This window comes from Elgaria multicarinata, chromosome 4 (genome assembly GCF_023053635.1).
Source record: "Elgaria multicarinata webbii isolate HBS135686 ecotype San Diego chromosome 4, rElgMul1.1.pri, whole genome shotgun sequence".
Taxonomy (NCBI): Eukaryota; Metazoa; Chordata; class Lepidosauria; order Squamata; family Anguidae; genus Elgaria; species Elgaria multicarinata.
This window is the reverse complement of record NC_086174.1, coordinates 115,784,100-115,809,741: the sequence shown is the minus strand read 5'-3', so window position 1 is coordinate 115,809,741 and position 25,642 is coordinate 115,784,100. Positions and strand designations below refer to the sequence as shown.

General features: G+C 42.0%; 1 protein-coding gene across 1 annotated transcript in view; it reads right to left on the bottom strand.

Moving 5' to 3' along the window:
• The window catches only part of KHDRBS2 (KH RNA binding domain containing, signal transduction associated 2), a 400,529-nt gene that overhangs the window by 123,738 nt on the left and 251,149 nt on the right, over positions 1-25,642 (bottom strand). Inside the window, exons 5-6 of the mRNA XM_063125025.1 lie at positions 14,907-15,034; positions 11,503-11,698 (exon numbers count right to left, since the gene is read on the bottom strand). Of these exons, the coding sequence (XP_062981095.1) occupies positions 11,503-11,698; positions 14,907-15,034 (324 nt within the window). The remainder of the gene's footprint in view (positions 1-11,502; positions 11,699-14,906; positions 15,035-25,642) is intronic.

Sequence of the window (25,642 nt, the reverse complement as noted above, 5' to 3'; positions counted from 1 at the left end):
GCCTCCAAGCATTCATTCAGAGGAGACACACTGTCCTTAGCTGATGCTGTTACTGAAGGCATAGAGAAATATATTTGGGTGTCATCAGCATACTGATAGCACCCCGCCCCATGCCTCCGGATGATCTCTCCCAGCGGTTTCATGTAGATGTTAAACAGCATTGGGGATAGGATGGCACCTTGTGGTACGCCATACAACAGCTCCTTTTTTGAGGAGCAACTATCCCCCAGCATCACCATCTGGAATCTACCTGAGAGGTAGGACCGGAACCACTGGAGCACAGTGCCCCCGATTCCCAAAGCCCTCAGGCGTTCCAGAAGGATACCATGGTCGATGGTATCGAAAGCTGCTGAAAGGTCCAAAAGTACCAGCAGGGACACAATCCCCCTGTCAATGCTCATGCGGAGATCATCCACTAAGGCGACCATAGCTGTCTCAACTCCGTATCCTGCCCTAAAGCCAGTTTGAAATGGGTCTAGAAAATCTGTATCATCCAAGACTGCTTGGAGTTGGAAGGCAACTGCCCTCTCAATCACCTTGCCCAAAAATGGAAGATTTGATACTGGTCTATAATTATTAAGGTCTAGGGGATCCAGGGAGGGCTTTTTGAGAAGTGGCCGTACCACTGCTTCTTTTAAACATGGTGGAAAACTCCCCTCCCTGAGAGATGCATTAATAATATGTTGTAGTTGTAGTCTAACTGCATCTCCTCCCTGGGTGACCAGCCAAGAAGGACAGGGATCGAGAGGACAAGTTGTCCTCCTTACTCGTCCAAGGAGCTTGTCCACATCATCAGTACTCACCAACTGAAACTGATCCAGTGTAATCCTACTCACAAAGTTGCTGGACACTTCAGCTTCAGCTTCTGTTATAACGACGGCATCTAAATTGGCTCTTATCCGAGAGATTTTATCTGTGAAATGATCATTAAATGCATCACAGCGAACTACCGAAGGCTCTAAAACTGGGTTCAGGGGAGGAGGTGCCCGAGTTAGACCCCTCACCACCCTAAACAGTTCTGCTGGACGTGAATTCGCAGACGCAATGCGGTCAGAGAAGAAAGCTTTCTTCGCTGCACGTATTGCCACCCCATAGGAACGAAGATGTTCTCTATGACGTGCCTTGTCGGATATGAGACGAGTTTTCCTCCATCGGCGCTCCAGTCGTCGACCTTCCCGCTTCAATTTCCTGAGATCTTCTGTGTACCAAGGTGCCCGATTGGAAGCAGGTCGGAGAGGACGTTTGGGGGCAATCGTGTCGATAGCCCTAGTTAGGTCTTGATTCCATCTATTGACCAGGGCTTCAACAGGATCGTCGACAATACCAGCCATAGTACCCTCTAAGGCTTTCTGGAATCCAAGAGGATCCATCAGCCTTCGAGGGCGGACCATCTTAATAGGTCCGCCACCCCTGCAGGGGAGGATGGTAGCCATGATATTAACCCTGACCAGAAAATGGTCTGTCCATGACAACGCAGAGGTATTTATCACCTCCGCCCACAGATCTGTCTGTTCGGAACTGAAAACAGCATCGAGGGTGTGACCTGCTGAATGTGTGGGTCCAGAGACCAATTGGGATAGGCCCATGTTTGTCATGGATGCCATGAACTCCCGAGCTGCACCTGATAAACCACTCCCGAAAGGGATGTTGAAGTCGCCCAGGACCAAAAGCCTGGGCGACTCCAACACCAACTCCGACACTAGTTCCGTAAGCTCAGCCAGGGAGTCTGATAGGCAGCGGGGTGGCCGGTACACTAACAGAATCCCCAGTCTATCCCTGGTCTTTAGATTCAGGTACACACACTCTATGTGATTCAATTCCCGGACAGGAAGTCTGGTCAGGTTGAGATTATCCTTATAGACCACAGCTACTCCGCCCCCCCGTCCACTTTTCCTCACCTGCTCGATAACACAGTACCCAGCTGGGAGGGCCTGGGCCCATGTTGGGCCACTGTCATCTCCCAGCCAGGTCTCTGTGAAACATGCCAGGTCGGCCTCCTCATCTGTGAGGAGATCATAAATTATATTTGTTTTGTTTTTAACCGACCTGGCATTGCAAAGGAGCAAGGAGAGGGTCCGTGGTTGGCTTGGTTCATTCTCCAAGTTCCCCAGGGTGGCAGGGCGACCGGAAGGAAAGATGGGTGTTAAATATCTATCTCTCCTTCCCCTGTAATGGCACTTCACCCTGCCATCACCATATCTCCCTCTGCCCTGCACAACTTGAATTGTCGCCTCCTTTCCATTATACATTATACATCTACAATAACTTCACAATAGCAAATTAACAACAATATACAATTAATAGGGGAAATTAACAGATTATTTAGCTCAATTTGACCGGGGGGTGGGGGGAATTGAATGGCTGCTGCCAGGTGACCGTTGCTGGAAGGGAGCAGGAGGGATGGCTGAGCAGGTGTCTTCTCAGCAGAGCTCCCCTTCTCTGTCTCCTGCAGCCTGGTGGAATGGCTGCTGCCAGATGACAGTTGCTGGAAGGGAGCAGGAGGGATGGCTGAGCAGGTGTCTTCTCAGCAGAGCTCCCCTTCTCTGTCTCCTGCAGCCTGGTGGAATGGCTGCTGCCAGGTGACAGTTGCTGGAAGGGAGCAGGAGAGATGGCTGAGCAGGTGTCTTCTCAGCAGAGCTCCCCTTCTCTGTCTCCTGCAGCCTGGTGGAATAGCTGCTGCCAGGTGACAGTTGCTGGAAGGGAGCAGGAGGGATGGCTGAGCAGGTGTCTTCTCAGCAGAGCTCCCCTTCTCTGTCTCCTGCAGCCTGGTGGAATGGCTGCTGCCAGGTGACCGTTGCTGGAAGGGAGCAGGAGGGATGGCTGAGCAGGTGTCTTCTCAGCAGAGCTCCCCTTCTCTGTCTCCTGCAGCCTGGTGGAATGGCTGCTGCCAGGTGACCGTTGCTGGAAGGGAGCAGGAGGGATGGCTGAGCAGGTGTCTTCTCAGCAGAGCTCCCCTTCTCTGTCTCCTGCAGCCTGGTGGAATGGCTGCTGCCAGGTGACAGTTGCTGGAAGGGAGCAGGAGGGATGGCTGAGCAGGTGTCTTCTCAGCAGAGCTCCCCTTCTCTGTCTCCTGCAGCCTGGTGGAATGGCTGCTGCCAGGTGACAGTTGCTGGAAGAGAGCAAGAGGGATGGCTGAGCAGGTGTCTTCTCAGCAGAGCTCCCCTTCTCTGTCTCCTGCAGCCTGGTGGAATGGCTGCTGCCAGGTGACCGTTGCTGGAAGGGAGCAGGAGGGATGGCTGAGCAGGTGTCTTCTCAGCAGAGCTCCCCTTCTCTGTCTCCTGCAGCCTGGTGGAATGGCTGCTGCCAGGTGACAGTTGCTGGAAGGGAGCTGGAGAGATGGCTGAGCAGGTGTCTTCTCAGCAGAGCTCCCCTTCTCTGTCTCCTGCAGCCTGGTGGAATGGCTGCTGCCAGGTGACAGTTGCTGGAAGGGAGCAGGAGAGATGGCTGAGCAGGTGTCTTCTCAGCAGAGCTCCCCTTCTCTGTCTCCTGCAGCCTGGTGGAATGGCTGCTGCCAGGTGACCGTTGCTGGAAGGGAGCAGGAGGGATGGCTGAGCAGGTGTCTTCTCAGCAGAGCTCCCCTTCTCTGTCTCCTGCAGCCTGGTGGAATGGCTGCTGCCAGGTGACAGTTGCTGGAAGGGAGCAGGAGAGATGGCTGAGCAGGTGTCTTCTCAGACAGAGCTCCCCTTCTCTTTTAAGCATTTTGGTCCTTTTGGCTGGATGGTAGTAACTGCTTTACTTTTTGAGACAGCATCTAAAAATGATAAGGGCACAATCCACCATGAACATCTGCATTCCCAATGAAATGGATGGTATTTATGTAAGAGCTCACGTGATGCAACTTTGAATGCTTCGTTTCAATGACGCATGTACACAATTAGCTCCCTGTGGATTGTCTCCTTATTCTTTCTGAATGCCTGAGTTCAACAACTGGAAAACAATCTTTAATTTTCAAGTGTGAACTCCCCTTTGTGATTTTTTCTTTACCCCCCCCCCACTTATATTGGTATAATTATTTTAGAGCATTTTTCCCAAAGAAATGAGTGCCATTCTTTTGTTAAATGTACTGACACACACAGAACACAAATGTCCTCCTTCCAGCTTTTATTCTCTGTTATAGTATTATTCATAATATTCTTCTAACCCCTAATATAGTCTTCATAATAATATATAATCAATCTACTGTTTATTGTCATTACAGTAAAAATACAATCTGAGTTTTCAAGACACTGCAAATATTAGTGAAATATCATTTAGCCTTTTATCTACATGCCTTAGACATAAAAACTAATCCATCACTGTAAATCAATATGCTATTCTGCCTGTCAAATTCCAGAGTCAAGAATGCTAGGTTGTTCTAATCATTGTTGCTCTCTGCATGTTTTCCACTGATTTGTTCATTGTCTGTGAATAAAAGTACATTTTTAAAGTACACAGACGGGCATATTCTACTTGACAAATAAATTGATAGGTGTGCTTGCAATTGGTTGACAAATAAAGTGGTAAGTGTATATATGTATTATTAAATGCAATTAAATTAGAGATGTAAAAGAATTTCATTTCAGGTTGCGAATCATCCAGAGTTGCCGAGTTTGCAATCCTGAATGCGAACAGGAGCACTTAAAAAGGTTTACACTATCCCAAACTTGAAATAGCATTTGAAAATTGCATTTTTATTTTTGGAAAAAGTGCACTTTGAAATGCAATTTCAGTTTCTTTTGAAATGGCAATTTGAAATGGCTTTCATGCTTTAGTCAATGGGGGAAAGTGCACACTTTTGAAAGGGGTGTGTGTGTGTGTGTGTGTGTGGTTTGTGTCTGTGTGTGAGAGATTACATTAGTGTCCCTGCTAATAAAAAAAGTGCCAGCACTTTGTTCCTGTGAACCCTGGCTCCACTATACCACTGGCCACCAACCTCAATTCTGTGTACTCTTACCTAATGAAGTGTCATTTCCTCTCATTTGCACTCCAGCTGCTGTACATGGACTAGTTCAAGTTTCAAAGCCTTCAGCTCCAACGTTAAATAAAAGCCTTCACCTCCACTTTGCGTACTGCTGTGAAGCCACTTTTAACATATTCATCATCGTAACAGTCCTGTGCAGAAATGCTAAAAAATGTGACAAAATGTCTTCTGCTGTAATGCTCATCATTGTCCGTGAACCCATTGGGTAACTACAGTTGTTCCAACTTGCCTAAAAACTATTGAAAAATGTAAATAGCCGGTGGAGCATAAACAGTTGAATGTGACATTAGCTTTCATTTTCAATCATTTGCACTGCGCTCAAACACAAACACACACACACAAAACACAGCACAGAGAAGAAATAGTATGGCATTAAAAGTGGTCTATCTCATTTCCTTTCTCTTTGTTTTGTGCTGTCTGTTTTTTTAAAAGTTCTTCCTAGAATTATAATCTGCTCATGTGTTAGATATTGTCATGGGACACAGCTATTTATAGCTCTTCTTAAGTTTGTGGTGTGTGCAGTGGGCGGGAGGAAGGAACATTGACAATTAAATTATTTGAATGTAAGTATTATTTGCAACAGGTTTTTATTTTACCGGGAGGAAGGTCTGTGCTTTGGCCTTTGTGCATCTAGATAAAGACACATTGTACATTCATGCATGTATTGCTAAAGGTAACCTACAGGTTACAGCAAAGAATAAATGAAAGCTTTCATTTTCTTGTGTAGTGAAAGAAGCCTACTCAGAGAACACTCATTGCTTGGCCAGGAGAATAATGTACATGAACTACTACGCACAACCACGTGATCCTTTTGTTTTCCTTTAGTAGGAAATGGATGAAATCAGAAAGCCCATTTTAGGCATTCTTGTGGGGTAAAATCAACATACATGAGGGAGAGAGAAGCGTTTTGCAGTGGCAGATTCTGCTCTCAGGGCTTTGCTAGACCTACCGGGTGTTCCGTCGTTGAGGAGCGGTGAAAGCGGATTTCCCCGTTCAGCCGTGACGCCTCATGATCCACACCTTCCTTAGATTTGTGGCGGAAGTTTGCGCCGGTTGTGCTGCTGCCGCCTCGAGCACGGTTGCGCAGCCACACCGGCCTGATTTCCGTGGGTTTTTTTTCCGCTCGCCGCACGGTTTGCGCAAGTCCAAAAGACCGCAAACAGCGTAGATCACTTGCGCAGCCATCAGCGATGCCGCCGCGGCACCGGCGGCACTGGCAGTGGCAGTGCCAGCTGAACTGCTGCTGCTGCTGCTGCTGCGTACCAGCCCCCTCAGGCACCAGCGAGTGCCAGTGTTGAGGGTCAACATTGATGCGGTCACTTCCTGATGGGGGTCGTGGCGGGTGTAATATGACCCGAGGTCAGTCGTCTGCATGGGCACTCTGTGCCTACATCTCCCATCATGCCTCTGAAGTGTCGGTGGCGATGACCGCCTCTGTGCCCTCCCCCCATCCCACGGACCCAACCCACATCTGGGCGTAGGCATGGCAGCAGCCCAGAAACAGCTGTGCCCTCTTCCAGCTGCGTACCCACACCAACAGGCACACAGCCCTTCATGCCTGGACCGTCCCCATCAGTCCCCGCTAGCCTTTACATCTTCGGCACAGCATACAGTACCGCCATTATGCGGCTGCTGTGGCTGCCCACCGCGAGGAGTCACCAACTTCCCATGACTGTGGGATGCCCGCCTTTCCGAAAAGTGACCCACGCAGAGGTTGAAGTAGAAAAAACAGGTGCACATCCCCCACCCATCCCCAGCAGCACACCAGCCACTTTTCCGTTCCTCCGTTCCTGCGCAAACTGTCACTGTGGGAATAAAAAAAAAGCCGCTCAGCTGCGCTGCCCCAGCTGCGGGCTGGGCGCAAATGGCGGAGGCGGCTTGACCGAAGCCGCTGGCCACTCCCCTTAGCACGCCTTTTCCTGACCAGTGCGGACCGCAGTGACCTCACATCCTCCCACACCTACTCCGAACTAGCGCGGGCCGGCAGGAAAAGGCGCACTAGAACTCACTTTTTTAAAGATGGGATAAAGAGGCTTCACCGCAGGATAACGACGGATCCTGGTGAACGTCATCTGGAAGCCTCGACACGACTGCGGAAGGTAACGCGCGCTACACCCTCGTCTAGTAACGCCTTCAATTTATGTGTGTTCACTAGTATATCTGAGGAGGGCTCTCATGTTTACTACAGTGAACAGAGGGTTTTTTTTGTACAGATGCTATAATAAATGCGCAGAACTTAGTCCTGCTTCACTTAGTCCACACATTCACTTTACCCCCCATGAACATCTTAAAAGGGTTAAAGTGTGGTGGAAGAGGTTGGACTACACAGTCAATGCCTTCCAAGGCATCTGGTTTTAGAGCTCAGAATGTCCCTGCTCAGACGATATGCTAAGCCACAATGGTTAAGCATTTTGAGATAAACATTATGGCTTCACATGTCATGTGAACCATGACTTAGGCCTTAGCTAGACCTAAGGTTTATCCCAGGATCATCCTGGGGTCATCCCTGTTCATGTAAATGACACACAGGATATCCCGGGAGCAGGCAGGGATGACCCCGGGACAATCCTGGGATAAACCTTAGGCCATAGTGCGTCGTGTGATCCATTCCTAACTTTGTTGGCTACATAATCATAGTTTAAACCCGCTCACTAACCATTTGCTGCAAAAGGATTAGCGTCCTAACCATGGCTTAGCATGTTGTCTGAACAGGCCCAATGTATGTTCAAATCTTGCCCATCATGCTACACACTATGCACTGGCATCCCAATACTTAATTGTACCTGCATTTCTCCCTCCAAAAAATTGAAAGGTGGATAAATTTAAAACTTGCATACTGAAAAAGAGCACGAGATTTCATCATCTCACTAAAAGACACTGATCCAACACATGTGATTGGCTTAGATACTTGCTCGCTTCCAGAAAAAAATGAATGAGTTCATTTGAATGAAGAAGGCAGATAGACTTTGGCCTTCGTGCTGCCCATTTACTGGGACTCACACTTTATTGGAGCTCTCTCTGAAGTTCGTTTTTTCTGGCATTGATGAAAAGAGTCCAAAGACTTTCACAGCCATAAAATGGGAGTATTATATGCTCCATTTTAATTTATTCACATTATAAGCACAATTTCTCATGAAATTAGGGACACATCTCACAGCTGTTTGGAGCTGTTTTGCTGTGATGTGCTTTCACCATTTTTGTGAGTGACTCAACCATATTGGTGATAGTGATCTCATGGATGTCTCCCATAACATTAGGACTGTAGGAGGCCACATCAGAATTAGAGGTTGTATCCAGCGTTAGTCTTACTTCAGTCCCATTCATTTCAATGGGTCTACTCTAAGCATACAACCCTAGGGAACAGGCCAAAGTTATTTAGCATTTAAAATTCCATCAGCAAAACTCTAAAAGAATAACCATGGTTCTTCATATAGAGAAACAAAGGCAAAGTGAAATAGCCTATATATGTGTAGAATGACTAGATTGTTGTAAGTGAAAGACTTTAATGAAATAAAAAATTGTCAACACAGTAGCCTTAAAACTGCTCTTTGAAGCGTAGATAAATCCAGTGTCTATATCTAGTTTCAATATGAGATTCTGTTCAGTTCAATAGAGATGGATGAAGGTTATGAACTTGAAAGGCTAAACATTTGTAATTAGGCATCTCTTCTATGGCCACCATTCAGCCCCAAATGTGTCCATTGCACATTTTATACAGAGGCAAACCCAATTTTAAAATGGAGTGTGCACACAGGGAGCTGAAGCCAATCACAGCTTTTATTGAACCACTGCTAATTATTTCAAGCAGATGAGGAAAAGCGGAGCTGCAAAAGTGGAGCAGCCAAATTTTAAATCATCCTACTGAATAAAGCCAGGAATGCAATCATTTTCAGCAAAGAATTAACCCATCAAAAATCTCATTTGTGTCCTCCCATCTCTTAACAGGACACATTGGACAGTATCTAATTGTGTCATTCTGTTAGCACAAATAACACTGCTCTGGAGGAAACAAGGTTCTGAACTTTGCGCTAGAGAAAAATCCAACCAAAGTTCCATTTGCGCAAGCACAGTTGTCCGAGTGTTTGTGCATTATGCTTGTGCAACCTGTTGTGCAACCATTTGTGCATAATTATTGTACAATGCATTACATAACCCATTGTGTAACCTGTTGTTTAACTCATTGTACATTCCACTTTTGTAACTGATTGTGCAACTGCTTGCACAACCAGTTGCACAAGAACAATGGGCAACCATTTGTGCAAAAGAAAGATTCAGTGGTGCTCCCTAGTGCTATTTGAGTTTGTGGAATGACACCACTGCATACCGCCCATTAATAAGTTTTCCTCAAAATAAATGTGGCTCTCACTATGAGGCAGAGTCAGGTGCTTAAGTCAGTCTTGCTTAAGATGTGGGTTGAAAAAGATGCAATTAAAATGTGATTCACCACTACCTTCACCCAGTGCGCGATGTTATTCCAATTTAATACATTAATGTTGTCAAATTTCAAGTATATTATCTGCCTTTCTCACTAGTATTAGTGAAGCCTTATTGGCATTTCTCACCCCATATTGTCATCTAATTCATAGAATCATAGAATAGTATGCTTTATGGTGGATTCCTGCTCAATGAAGGAATCCACCTTAAAGCATACCTGACAGATGGTTGTCCAGCTGCCTCTTGAATGCCTCTAGTGTGGGAGAGCCCACAACCTCCCTAGGTAACTGGTTCCATTGTCGTACTGCTCTAAGAGTCAGAAAGTTTTTTCTGATGTCCAGCCGGAATCTGGCTTCCTGTAACTTGAGCCCATTATTCCGTGTCCTGCACTCTGGGAGGATCAAGAAGAGATCCTGGCCCTCCTCAGTGTGACAACCTTTCAAGTATTTGAAGAGTGCTATCATGTCTCCCTTCAATCTTCTCTTCTCCAAGCTAAACATGCCCAGTTCTTTCAGTCTCTCCTCATAGGGCTTTGTTTCCAGACCCCAGACCCCTGATCATCCTGGTTGCCCTCCTCTGAACACGCTCCAGCGTGTCTGCATCCTTTTTGAAGTGTGGTGCCCAGAGCTGGGTGCAATACTCAAGATGAGGTCTAACCAGGGCTGAATAGAGAGAAACTATAAGATCCTCCCACTAAAAATACATGAGGTAGGGATTTGCGGCCAATAAATATGCAGTAAAGGCCGTGATGGAAGCTGAGATGGTGCAGCAGTAGCAAATGGCAACATCACTGAGTGGTGACTGAGGGGAGAGTGCCTCATGCCTAGGGGTGTCATGCAACAGCATTCAACCAATAGCATCCTTTATATGCTACTGACACGATCGGTCCCTGTGCTTTTGGCTAGACTAGACTGTATGCAGGTGTATGGGCTGAACAACCATCATGGAGACAAGTGTCAAAGCACATCAGCACCTTCAGTTTAAAACAACTCTGCTTTTTCCCAGAAAGATCTTCAAAAGTCTTCCCAACTAGACAAAACTGGTTTCAGATCCCACCATGTCAGACATGTCTGACTCACCATGTTTCAGTTACTTAGAACAACCACTAAGTTAGTCTATTGTCGATCACACTGAGCTACATCAAGTTGAAGGTGAAAGCCATCTCTACGATCTGCTTTTTTAAGCAAAGAAAACCTGCATGGCCCATACACATTATTACCTGCTTCCCTTTCTTCTTCCCTTCCTGCTTAAATTTATATGCCACTTTTACCTCATGAAGGTATATGTGAGCCATCTCTTACATATTATTAATTCAAAGCAATTAAAAACGTGCTAACAGTTTCGTTGTCTTTATTTAAAAACTGTCATAGCCTTTCTGCAGAATAAGCCCTCTACAATAAACAATGTGCATTCTTAAATAATTCCTGAAAGATTTTCCAAGTGCATGTTTTATTTAAAACGGGACCAAGAGAACGGCAGAATATTTGTAATGTTAGACCAGCAATATCGAGAACAGCTTTATTCTTTCTAATTATTCTTTTGGGCGGGAGGAGTGTTATTAAGAAAACTGGCTCTCTCTGAACAGATGTTATTAAAACAAAACTGTGTATGCTTTACTCATCATGGCAAAATCTTAGAAGCTATCATAGAAAAACAAAGAAAATTGAGTTAATTCAGAATATCCCAAATAAATGGGTGAACGTTTACTAACAACCATTGATCAGTTTCACATATACCACTTTTCCAGGCTTAAATTGCTTAATATATAATGCAGTCAGGAATCCAAGAAACATCCCAAAAGGGCATCAGAAAAGGCAAACGTCATAGTGGCAGAGGCATGGGACAAACCATCCCACAACTGAACGTATCTGTTTAAGGGCAGGATGCACTTAGAGATGGCCCAATGCCACCAGTAATTCTGATAACAATGTGACCGCTGACCCCGCATTCATACCACCAATCCTTCTGCAGTACAAATGATGCACTTGGGATTCTTTATCATGTTGGTTGTGTACCAAATTCACCTGTGAATTGGCACTTGTAAAGGCATTAAAGATACCCACTGGTTTAAACAATGTGTATTTCTTTATTGAGAAATAGGTACTTACATATTCGTCATAGGATTCGTGTGCTGGGGGAGGGGGCGGCCTGTAACCTGGTACTGCTGGAACTCCTCTTGCTCGAGGGGTTGGGACACCCCTGGCTACAGGAGGTACTGGGAGTACTCCACGTGTCACAGGGGTTCCTCTTGGTGCTTGAGCTCCTCGGCCAGGTGGTGGAGGAGGAATTGCACTCCCGCGTCCCCTGGGAAGTAATGGAGAAGTCACTTTAATTTCAAGACGAACTCCAATGGCAAATATGTTCTGGCTGCTTGTGACACCAAACCTTAATTAGCTGAGATATGCAATAGTTTATAGAATTGATTTCTCTCTCTCTCTCAATCTTTCAAAGCACTCGTATCATCATTAAACCTATATGTTTGATATTTCTATCTCCTTGGGTAGATAGATAGTTAAGGGTTTCAGAGCACAAAGATAGCTCAGCTAGGCTATAATATGTGCAGATTGATGGGAAGGAGACAAAGGACAAGGAGTATGGAAGGAAACATGGTAATTACAGTCTTGCTGTGATGCAGGATCGTTCATTCCTTATCCCCATATAGATCGATCTAGATAATTTGAGAGTAGGTGCCTTTGTTCAACTTTGGCTTGTGTACCAGCTGCATTCTGGATCATGGAGATCTGTCACTCATGCCCTGGTCAAATCAAGAATATAGTACTCCAATGTGCGGCTGGCACTGAGGAGTGTTGTTTGGAAATTCTGGCTGGTGCAAAATGCAGTGACTGGAGCAGTGTTTGATGTTTCCTTCTCAGATCATATTACTCAAGTTTTTTTAAAAAAAATTAAATCATTTGCACTGGCTTTTGATTTGTTTCTGGGCAAGTGTTGGTTATTATCTAGCAAACTCTAAATATATTTATTTATTTTATTTATTATTGCATTTATTTTCTGCCTTTTTTCTTGCAAGGAACCCAAGGCAGTGTACATAATCCTCCTCCTCTGCACTTTATCCTCACAACGACAACCCTGTGAGGTGGGTTGGGCTGAGAGTCTGTGCTCAGATCTCAATTTTGTGACAAAACTGAAAATAGTTACAATGGATTAACAGCCTCATGTAGAAAAGCTCTTGGGAGATAAATATAATAAAGAATAAACACATTTCCCCTGTAAACAACTGTTCATTACTGAAAGAGCATTTCTAACACTTTTGTTATGGTTTTAGAGGCAAATGTTACCTTTGTCAGAGAGTACATTTGGGCATCTCTGGCTAGCTTACTGCTTTTTTAAAAAAAATTCCACATATTGATTTAAACCAAACGCAACTATGTTTTACAAAAAACAAGCCAATATTGTTTTGGTTCTGTTTACTTGCTTAGGTAGGTCAGTCAATGTCTGAGATTTATTAGTTAAATTGTGTTTCCAATTTTGTAGCTTTACAGAAACAGCATGTAGAGTGTGGAAGGTTCAATAAGTATTGTTAGTTGTAGAGATGTAGAACTTTTCCCAATGAAAAATATCCATCAGAAATCACTTTATTTTACCCTTTGCCTAAGTAATCTCCTATGTATTAATTAACAACTCAGAAACACACTACAACAAGCAAGACTGGACAGGTGTTTTTAAAATCGGAATGAAGTAAAATCCTATGCCATTTTTAAAACCAGAGGTCATGAGTAGGTAGAAACAACCAGTAAGGGGTTATTCCGAAAGAACTCAATTCAACCCATACTGGAGTTGAAAAATACATTTTAGGAGATTAGATCAAAAGAACCCGACTTCCTTGTTCCTTCCAGCATAATGAAGACTGACAGAGAATATGATTTCTCTGTATAAATATACCAGGGCGGGGGGAGAGAGAGAATATTACAGAAGTAGAAGAGCTAGTTACGCAAGAGAACAATGTTGGCCTTAGAACAAGGAGATATTAATTGCATTTGCACAGGAAAATAGTAGCTCAGCTACTATATAGAATCATAGAATAATAGAATAGCAGAGTTGGAAGGGGCCTACAAGGCCATCGAGTCCAACCTCCTGCTCAATGCAGGAATCGACCCTAAAGCATCCCCGACAGATGCTTGTCCAGCTGCCTCTTGAAGGCCTCTAGTGTGGGAGAGCCCACAACCTCCCTAGGTAACTGGTTCCATTGTCGTACTGCTCTAACAGTCAGGAAGTCTATAGAAGTAATATGATGAGTCAAGCAAGCATGCAAAATTTCAGCTGAAGATCTGTGGTTTTATTTAAAGGATTATATTCCATAGGATTATAATAATAAAGAGTGAACTTAATAGCCATGTTCAGGCATACTTATATACAGGTAGAGGGAGATGATGATCACACTTGATGGACTCACTGCCTGGGCATTCCCAATATTTATGCATTGAACATCACGTATAAATAGGGACTTGTATCTCTAGATGTAAATTGTACAATATAAATTCTGGATGTAGAGGTTACACATTAATGCCTACAGGTGTTAGGATCTATGACTGTAATCACATGTGATTTTCAAAGGATGAACATCAGGTATACTGTATTTTGTATGCTGATGGATAGTTGTAACAGCAAACAGATGCTACAATGAAACAAGGTTATTCTGAATCAGCATTTTAAAATGTTGATGCTGAAGAAGATGTACAATAAAAGCAATGGCTCTGTCTACCAAACACCACAGTTTTGTAAACTCAATGAGACAATAAATTCTTCTATGGCATACGGCAGACTGCCCCAATCTAGTGCCTTCCAGATGTGTTAGACTGCATCTCCCATCATCCCCACCCAATATGACCATTGGAAATTGCCAGGCTTGAGAAGGCTGATATATAGCATGATTCTTAAATTAGATTTACATAAATTAAGAATAAACAGTTGTTAAGTGATGCTGTACTGGGCCTAAAACATGTACTGGCAACTATACTGGGAATAGACGTGGTTCTTTATTGTTCTCAGTGAATCATTGATAACTTATACCAGGACCTCCTTTTTGCCCAATTTCAGGTCGGGAATGTTAGAAGTATGACTATGAAACAAAACAGTTCTTCACGTTTTCTGGAAGAAGCATGTCCCTGCCACATATGGATTCAGTTGGACGTATTTACCTTTATTTAAATATGGACCTCAATCGCATTAAATAACACTTAAGGCACTGGGACTTAAGCCATGACCTACTTGTTCTTTGGTCTGGAACTTAGTCATGAATATCATTATTTTCCTTTCTCAATAAGCCATTTCGCTCTCTTTCCCTCCCATGTATTTAAAACATACTTTCAATTCAGCAAGCAGGGGAGGTTCAGTTGAAACAAAACATGCAAGTCAAAACTCCAACATTTTTCTCTCATTCACTTCTTTGAACGGTAGCGTTTATCTACATATTTAAACCATGCAATCTGTACCTGGAGCTTCAGCAATGGCACAGCTATTCATATTGCTTGTAAAGAAGGGCAAATCAACTGACCTTGAAGGAGCTGCAGGAGGAACCCGGATCCCTCTTCCTCGAATGCTTCGTCCACGAGCTGAATCCTCTGAACCATTTAAATATGATAATTCTCTCAATTGCTCTTGACGGATTTCATCGTTATAGTCCTGAAAAAGAGAAGGCAGCAGAACACCTGTCATCTGCCCTGTTTGGGTCACTTTTGTACTTGAAATATCAACATCTTTTGGATATTTTCCAAAAGGCGTAACTAAATCTCTTGCTTGGTAGAGTCTTTCTTTCTTTCTTTCTTTCTTTCTTTCTTTCTTGAAAAAGGAAATGATTTGCATGCATACATTATTGGAATATATTAAGTGCATACAGCAATGAAAACTACTGGCTATGTCATCTAAGTAAGCACTTTTAAAAAGAAATACATCCAACTGAGTTCTATGAGACTTGCTCCTTGTAAGTATACTTGGGATTTGAGCTTTTCATATATATATATATATGATCTATGTAAACCCTGTACAAAAGCCAACCAGTACAGAAAAGACCCTGTGGAGTAGAGAATGGGATTGGGTCCATTTATCCCACTCTCAAACTCCGTATGTTCAAGTTCCTTTTAGCAAAGGTGTGTATGTTTGTACTCCTGAATGTGAGTAATCAACCCTAAAATATGGAGGGGAAAATCATAGTAGGATAGAATTGCCATAATGCCTAGTTGGCTGGGCTTATCTTGATTCTACCCATGCCCATTTGCATCACTATATCATCCAGATTTCTTTCTTTCTTTCTTTCTTTCTTTCTTTCTTTCTAAAGCTCATTTCTCTGCCTTGTAGAACCAGAGATGTCAGACAAAACATGCAGACGCTGTTCTGCCCATTCATTTTGTGGGAAACCACCTTTCAGTGTTTTTAGCCAAATAAAAGGAAGTGGCATTTTGGGATATAGTGCTGACCTTACAGAAGAAGTCTAGAGCGGCACAACCATTGTCTTGGGAATGGATTTCCTTCTTCGTTTGGAAGACACTTTTTTGGGTGTGTGTGTGTCTTCCATAGTGGCGAAGTGATTGCAGAATAGAGAAATCCAGGAGTTTAGTGGAGCTGTGACTGGGTGGTAGCATGTCAAACACACAGCAGCAGGAAAGACAGGCGTTCATGATCTTGCTAACTCAGGTCTTATGTTTCTAAATATTTCAAATTATCTTGCCAATGGCAATGCAAATGAAGTCGACATTATTATGCCCACATTGCAGGGATGGGGGGAGAGCTGTGGCTGAAAGAATGAGGGTTATGCCAGCCTTACATAGTAGCCCAGTGCTGTTTTACCCACATTGCTGTGGGCAGGGGGAGCATGATTGAGAGTTGCATACAGTGCAGTGCAGTCCGCTGTTGACCTCTAGGCATTGTGTTAGTTGTTTTTAGGGAAATGGAATTAGGGTAGGATGACTAGAAATCACAATCCTGTACAAGGGAGACTACCTGCATTTGACCGTCTGTGAATACACATAGTGCAAATGGAAGCTTGTATGCAAGGGGATGTATGAGAAATTTGTTTCAGTTTACATTTGAACAGGATTTACCCATTTTGTACCATTTAGACTGAACATGGTCTCAGATACAATCTGCAGTCGAAGTTTGTGCATTTCCGAGCTTTCGATGTAATTCGCAGACCCTCCAAAAATTGTGTTCAATAGCATACATAACTCTGAAGACTATGCGGGGGGAAGGGAGAATGTGTGCTTTTGAAAAATACACACAAATATGGTTGCATCTGTGGAAGAAGAATGCGGACATTTCAAAGATGTGCACACTTGATGCATACATTTGGGAAAATATGCTGGGATTTTCATGTGAAAAGAATAAAAACAACATTCACAATTTGATACAGGCTCGAATGAGAATGAGTTTCAAGATGGCATTGGGAGAACTTTGCCATGTTTTGAGTTGTGCTGATTTGCACATCATTATATATGCCTGGAGTTTGCTGGTGGGTCATTCCCATTCCCCTCCACCATCGTAGCCCTCCTTTACAAAACCCTCATTGATATAGGCCAAGGAGAAATTCTCATTTACCCTGAGAAAGAATTGATTGGGTTTTTTTAGTGGCAATGAATTTTATGGTCTTTGACCATCTATGTCTTTAAATAATTTTCTTCACCATAGAGCTGCAAACGTCTTCTAACCAGGAGCATTTGTCTTCTTGAAGACTTAAAAATTGCATTGTTAATTGATAAAACATTACACCATTAAGTGGCATGAGGTATAGTCTTTCAAATAAAATCTCAGTGCACTGACTCCAGAGCACTCTGTGCTTTTTCTGAATCAGTAAGCAGAAGATTGAATGAATGTTTCTTCTGATAAAGTAATTACATAAGATGTCCATCACAGAATATGCGTAGTATTTCTACAGCGGTCATTAAAAAATAATAATATTGGGATCCCTCTCTTGAGTCTGAGGGTATTCTGGAAAGACTCTAACATGTTTGTTGGCTTTCAGACAGTAAAACAGCACATTACTTTATTTTCCATAGCCATTTTTTAAAAAAAAAAAATCAAATGACATCTTTCCTTTCTTTCCAACCTCCATGCAATCACAAAGAAAGCAAAAAAGATAATGCTGCACCGGCAGAATGGCCAGCTTTGTTTCAAAAGCAAGACCTTTTTGGGTTGCATATTTTTAAAGCACCACAGTCATTTATTTACTGCCTGCTGTGGCTTATGCCGACAATTTTCTGTAGATCTGTAATAATAACACTACTACGTACACAAATATAAGAGGGGGCAAAAGTATATCAAAGTGGTTTCATTTTCAGGTAATCATAAAAAGACAGAATGAATCTCTGACGCAGTGAGCCCCACGGCATGCTACTAAAAAGGCATCCCAAAGGGCTGTTTGTTTGTTTGTTCGTTTGTATCTTTCGTTTATGCACACAGAATCCTTCCTTTGGGCTATCATTTGCCATATTTTCCTTCCCACGTTATTTGTTTTTCATAATGCACCCTATGTGGCCTACCCTTAGACTTGATTCAGAAGCTGCAGGTAGTACATCACATATCAGCTAGGATTTTCAGCGGAGCATCCAGCTACAGTTACACCCGTGTTAAAGGAACTTCCCTGCCTGCCTATTTGCTACCAAATAGCATGTTCGAGATTCTATGGTTGACATATAAACTCCCAAACAACTTTGGAGCAGGATATTTAGCTAACTGCCTTCCCCTATATATATATGCAGTCAACCCCAGAGGCCTTCCGAGGAAGCTGTTGTTCTGCGACCAATGAAATATCACCAGCACCCACCCTCTGGAAAGTTTTCCCGTGCATTTTTTCAAGAGGCAAAAACTGAAGTGTGCTTTAAATGCCTCTTGAATTTATACAGCGGCTTTCCTAGACTTGTAATGGGCTACAATAGTGCTCTGTTTTATTGTTTTTGTAGTGATATTTTAAATGATCTATTATTGTATTTTGTTCTTACACTTTTTTTACATTGGTTTTTTTTAATGCTGTATTATGTATATTTTGGGAGGCAAACTGTTTAGAGATTTCAGAATATTAAATGGTATCAAATTAAATGAGTTTGAGAAGATTTTTTTTTAAAAAAACTCTCCCCACCATTGTTACCAACTATGTCATCCTATACTCAGAAATAATTCCCACTGTTTTCAATTACTTAGGACTGCAGCCTCTGCACTGCTCTCCTTATATTTACCATACAAAAATGCCTGATAGTTCCCATTGCCACATAACATGAGGTAGTGATGAATAGGGTTGTGCACGGAACCCCGATTCGCTTTGAATCCTGATTCAAAACATCCAAATCAAGCCTAATTCACTTTGGAGCAATTTGGACCTGTTTCAATTCACTTCGGATCTGAATGAGAATAGAGATTTGGATTTCTGAATTATTCAGATTTCTCATTTTTCCATAGACTTGCACTGGAAAAAAGAAATGCCTATAACTTTTCCATTTTTCATGATCGAAACATGAAATTTGGAGCACTTATAGACATTGTAGAGGTGCTCATGTCTGCCAAACATAAGACAGTGGTATTTGTGCAAACAACTGGTAAAATTTGCTTTTTTCAGGGAAAAATGGAGGAAGGGGAAGGAGGGGGAAGGATTGGGTTAACAACTGGAAGTTTTTTTAATATAAATTTTGTATTTTTTAAAAAAAGACAAGAAGAAAGAGAAATAGAGGCAAGAGATAACAGTGAGAGATGGGAAGGCTCAAGAAAGATCCAAGTACCAACACCCCAAAACACACAGCAACAACAAACCTAAGCTAGCCAGCCCAGAACACCCTACTCCTACTAAGTCTAGCCCACAATGAGCAAGGACAAAGGAAGCTTGATCTCCTGATTGTCCTTAAGCCCTCCTCCACCATTGTGATTGGAGGCTGATGGAGAGAATTGGGAGACTTCAGGAGGATTGAGGGAGGGGTGAAGCTGTCACTTCACAGCCAATTTCCACCTCCAAACTCCTCCTCCCCTCTCCTTACTCTAACAAAAGAAGCATTGCAAGGACAGACAGGCTGTCTGCGCTTGAAGAAAGGTCTGAATCAATCAAAATCAATCAAAATCAATTCAGACTATGCTGATTCGCGTTGGACTGCTTTGGACCAGTTTTTATTTGCTTCAGATCTGTTTCTAAGCCCTCCAAATCACCCTGATTGACCTCATATTTGGGATTTGGATCCGAGGTGATGTACAGCCCTAATGATGAATACATCTTCCATTCTGATAGAGGATCGGGATAGAGATACCCTATGGCAGACTTCCCCAACCTGAAGCCCTCCAGATGTGTTGACCTGTAACTCCAGTAACCCCCAATTACCTATGGATATGTGTTGGACTTCAACTCCCATAATCCCCCAACTAGTATAACACATTTGGAGGGCACCAAGTTGGGGAAGGCTGCCCTGTTCCATGAAGAAGTAAGATGAGGTATCACAGCTCTTAAGGCATGCAGCTGACTATGGGTGTCTCTTATACCATAAATATAAAAATAATAATGGAAAAACTGGATATTTCAACTTATTTTCTGTGAGAGTCTACCATTTTGTTATCAGGGTGTAGCAGTGGTCATTTAACTCTGATGATCAAAAATCACAAAAGCAGACACTATGTCATTAGTATACAAGAAGAATAAAAAAAATAAACAACAAAATCACTTAAAATGGTCAGACAGGAAAATATGAGTTCATGCTGTAAATTTTTGGCAAGGGATCTGGAAAATATGGTATTCCCTGAGATTTGCAGTGTAATATAACTGGATTTTTTTCACCTGAAACCATCCTCAAATTACTTTTCACTAGGGATGTCACAGAAATCTGCAACAAAATCAAATGAGTTCGAATAGTTTGACAAGCTGTTTGGATATATGTACTACTGGATAGTTTATGTGTTCTGTGATTTGTTCTTTGTATGGTTCCGAAAAAAGACTTATTTAGCTAACTGACAAGGGGAGGTGACAAAGGCAATGAAGAATTAAATTTGTCTCATTTGTACCTATAGAAACCTTATCCAAAGCCACATGCTAGAAATTAAGATCAGCTCATTCATTCACAGGAAGGCAGGGAAATAGAAGGGAGAAATCAGGTGGCACAGAAAGGAGTGTAAAGCATTTTGGAACTGAAATGTTTGGAAATAAAGAGTTTCACATTATTCCTTGCAACAAACTGTTGAAAACAGTGATTTGTTTTTTTTAACCTGGGAGTGATTCTGCGTGTGTAAAATTTTTGGATTCCATCATATCTGTCAGAAAACATAGATCATATCATATCTCATTTAATCTATGATTTTTCTGAGAGATATGATGGAATCCAAAACTTCACATTGGAGTAACAGTATAATTCAAGGGCTGATTGAATGCATACACAGTGTCATCAGAATCTTTAAAGAATAGCCTGTAAATTCTGTTGAAACTCTGAATGGATTATCCACAATCTACCAACGTCATCTCTTTTAGAGATACAACTTTTCCCAGCACAATGTTGCAAAGAGAAACTGAATATTTGAAACCATCGAAATATTTTAAGCACTTGAATATTTGACATCCGGGTGAGATCAGATTAAGCAAGTTGAAGAGCTATTTGAGCCTCATACTCGGATTCACTTTGGATTTTCCATCGTTAAGCAGATCTTTTGTGAATATGTCATGCAGTCGACGAAGTAGACTGAGCTAATCTTTAATAAAACCAAGCATTTATTATAGTAAAATCTAAATTAGAAAAAAGAGACAACTGGACAGCAACATTATTAAAAAGACAACACGAACGTTTATAGAATACAAACCAACAAATGTTAAAGCAACCATCCACTCAACTGATAGAAAAGGATGTTTTTGCTCAATTTCTTTGGGAATAAAAATATTTTAAGGTTTTAATTTTTGTGAACAGCCCAGAGAGTTTTGGTTACTGGGTGGTATAGAAATGTAATTAATAAAATAAATATTATAAAGGGAGACCACCACTTTTATATGGTCTCATTACCTAATCCATCCTACTAAAGCAACTAACTTATTGCTTAGTTCTCCCAGCTGTCTAGTTTTTAGCATTCATAATTTTGGCAGAAAACTACAGGTTTTCAATTAAAGCCTTATTATGGGTGTGCAGCAAGTCAGGGAAAATACTCAAATACCATGCTAGGTCAGTTTGACAATTATACCCAGTCATTTCATGAATTACTTCGTCCAATATTATGATTAGCTGGGCACAGCCACCACATAAGGAAACCCCCCCCCCACACACACATCTAGGAGGTGAGAATTGCAATCATTCGTTTTATAAATCCTATTCAATTTCTCCACTCTTTGATACTGCTTGGATAGAAAAAGTTGCTATGAAACTATTTCATGTAAAAAAAAAAAAGGCTTGAATGAGAGTTTGGGGCTTGGTTTGAAGAATATATCAAATGTTGTCATTACAACACAACAACATTCACAGAGGACCTGGGGTAGTAATTCAACTATTGACGAGTGCATCTCTTCCCCCCCCCCCCGCCCCGTTCTCCCTTTGCATTGTAAACATCAGCTCCCACCGCACCACTGGCTGATGATGCCAGACATATTTAATTGTGCATACTCAAAGAGAAAAATGATAACTGTATTTGGGTTAGTGTTGTCTGTGGAAGCTGACACACCCCTCAGCCATCATTTAACCCCAGAAAGAGGAATGCATGGTCAGGGTTTATGTCTCTCTGCACCCTGCCAATAGACATTGGTGGACTTGTGTTACCTGAAAGGCATTCTCATTGTGCCCGCAAACTGTCTAGACAATGGTATGTATTGTCATTGTTATGGCACAATTAAGATGCATCGTGCTGCAAACAATATACTAGATCGAAAACAAAATACAGCATCATGTCTATTAATTGGGGATGCCACTTGGTTATAAACTGCTTGGAATAAGCATGCAGCTTTTCTCTTTTCATCTCCCGCAAAGCCATTCCTACCCATTCTGCCAAACTACTCTAGTTATAGTAGGGCAGCTATGTGCTCTACTTTACATAGAACAGTCATCTATTTTGGAGAGCTGTCAGAGGATAGTCCTCTGTTGGAAAGTATCCTCTGTTTGATGGGCTGTACAATCCAAGTCTGGTTTGAAGCCAAAGAACCATAAGGAGGAAGATCATGGGCCTTGAAGTTCCCAACAGCCACTCAGGTCACCTGGATACATCTTCCCCTTTATGGTGAAATGTATTGCATTTCTATTTCTTTTAAAAATGTATTTTTCTTGTTTCTTTTAAAAATGTATTTTAATTGTGTTTTTATTCTTTTATTTGATTTGTCTATTGCTCCAAAATTCATGAATGGGGAGCAGTATATAAATATTGTAAAATTAAATAAATAAATAAATTTCAAAGAGAGCCAGTGTGGTGGGATGGTTAGACTGTTGGTCTGGGACTCAGGAGATTTGGGTCCCAATCTCCACTTGGTCATGAAGCTCACAGTGTGATTTTCGGCCATTCGCAGACTCTCAGCCTAACCTACCTCACTGGTAGAGCAGAGGAGGATTATGTATGCCACCTTGGGTTCCTTGGAGGGAAAAAAGGGGGGAAATAAATATAATATATAAAATAAATACATTATAGCAATTAATTATAAATTTGCATCTATACATATAACTTGGTATATGCATGTGTTATGCAAATTTGTGTCCTTTGTTGTGTTGGCGCATTTCCTCTTTTTGTGTGTGTGCTGTGTAAGTGGCCACCCTACTCTATATAAAATCATAGGAAGCTATCTTATTCTGAGTCAGGCCTTTAAACTATGTAGCTCAGTATTACACTGCCAATATGGTACTTATATGCATGTTATATATGGGCTTTGTGACTTGATGTGAAGTCCATAGATGAGGTCAAGTGCATGAGTTATTGGTGCTGCTTATATTTTTAGTTCTTGTTTTGTGCTAGTGTACTAGTTTGTGCAGTGTACTAGCCTGGACTATAGTCGATTGAGAGTGGTGGCCTCACATCATCAGTGTAGGCCTACCTTCTTCCTGAATTAGAATTTCATAACATCCTCACAAAATTGCAAAGAGACATGATGAAGTGCAAAATAAAAGAGTGCTGAGACACTTATGCCACAGAGCAGAGAATTTTGGCAGCGGGCTTTTCACTTATGGTACTCTGTGGGCTGCCCATCTAAATCCATCATTGCCTGGCACCTATGCTCTAGTGAGATAGTCAAGCCAATCTATTGAGTCGGCGAGGCGCCATCCAAGCAGATGGGCACAATTGGAGAAAGTGGAGAGACTATGCATATACATGACACATGTGTCCAGAAAGCACAGCTCCATCTAGGAAGATTAGAACAGCATAAGTTTAGAGGTCTTCTGGATAGAGCTAAGAACAGTTACTGCTGCAATGGGATGCATGCATATACATGCATATATATATATATATTAACTGACTTTTGGAGAATAGCACAGCTGATTGGGATGTCTGAAACAAAGAATTTGGGTATCTAACATTTTACACTATGATCCTTATGTAACCATTTAAGTTGCAGCTTGTAGAATTTTAACTTATCACAGCTGCAGTGATTCAGAATGACCATATTGATCTCCACGATGAAAGAAATGACTACAAATAGGTATGTCGGAAAAAGCTCAGTTAAAAGAATGATTCATTCTTACAAACCTTTCATTACATTGTCCAGTTAGATTGATTCCCTTATCATTTGAAATGTGAAAATGAAATGCAGTTTTGCTAAATCATTTGTTCTTCACAGCATGCATACAAAGACCATTCGTCTTGTGGCTATTACATGAGAAACTATTGGGTTTAACATTACAACACTCAGTGATATATAAAATATTTAACTTGCATGGACGAAATTTAGATCTTCCTTCTTGCAGTGATCACTGAAGTGTCACCGTCCATACACTCACTGCCCATCCCACACCCCCATGCCAATACTCAAGTTCATTTAAGTACAGTAAGCCTATGTGCACCAGTTGCTGGGGAACATGAGTGGGAGGGTGCGGTTGCACCATGTTCTGCTTTGTTGGTCCCTGGTCAACAGGTGGTTGGCCATTGTGTGAACTGAGTGCTGGACTAGATGGACCCTTGGTCTGATCTAGGATGGCACTCCTTATGTTCTTATGTACACTTAAGGTCTACGGGCTTCATCAGATGGGATGGGGGAATTATGGATCCCTACCATTGCTTCTCTGCATCCGCTTCTGTTGCACAATACTTCCTCTTTCTCATGGATAAAAAAGAGGAAGTTAACAAAGACCATGTGACCCATTCAGTGGGCATTTTTATCACACTGCTTCTTCTGCACACAGCAGGGGATCGCAGCAAGTTTTGCTTCTAAAAATAAGTTGGACTTACTGGGGTCTTATTTTGTGATGGGAAGAATGCCAGAAGGAGCAGAAAACACATGGGAGATGGATGGTATCATCAAAAGGACCTGTGAGAAACTGTAAGTGAGCAGTAACGACCGTGTTATAAAACGCTCGTCTGATGACACTCTACATCCACAATGGAAAACATGTTTGTGCAATGAGTGGGAAGTTAAATGGAGCTTTAATTTAACATTCCGCATATACTCATGTATGTGCTCCATTTTCTAAATAGAATGTTGATCTGATTATATACACAATGACATGCTCAAAATCAAAAACGTTAAAGAATCTAGGTTTGTTCTGTCCCTGACTTCTCTCTTTCCTTTCAATTGGAAGGTGTCATTGAAATGTGGAGATGTTATCTTCCTCGTTTTGAAAACTCAGGGCAGGCAGAAGGGTTCAAGCCTAAGCTTTTCAATTATATGCATACCCTGATCTACCTGCAAGCATGACATTCATTCAAAACAACACACTTTGGTTAAACAACATCTATATTCGAATGCACATTCTGATTCAGCTGTTGTCTATTTGGAAGGCATTGTTATCAATGGGAAGTAAGCTTGAATGTGCATCTAAACTCTAATATGAGCTTTGAAAATGGAAAAGATGACACTTCTATACATTTACATTTGAAAGCATCCTTGCTTTTCAGGACATCCTGCTTGTTTTGTGTGTGACGTCATCACCATTGAGAACTTACATTTGGATACTGCCGTTCCTCATAGTAGGTTTTCAAAGCAGTTTACAGCAAAATAAACCAAAATAACTAAAATGTTCCAAATGAAACAACAAGAGAGTGGAAAATATTAGCCAAAAACTCAGTAACAATAATGAAAATTAATAGTGCTCATTAAAAAAAGCCAGTTCTACAGAGTAATCCTGTATATGCTCACATTCAATGCAGCTTACACTCTGGTAAGTG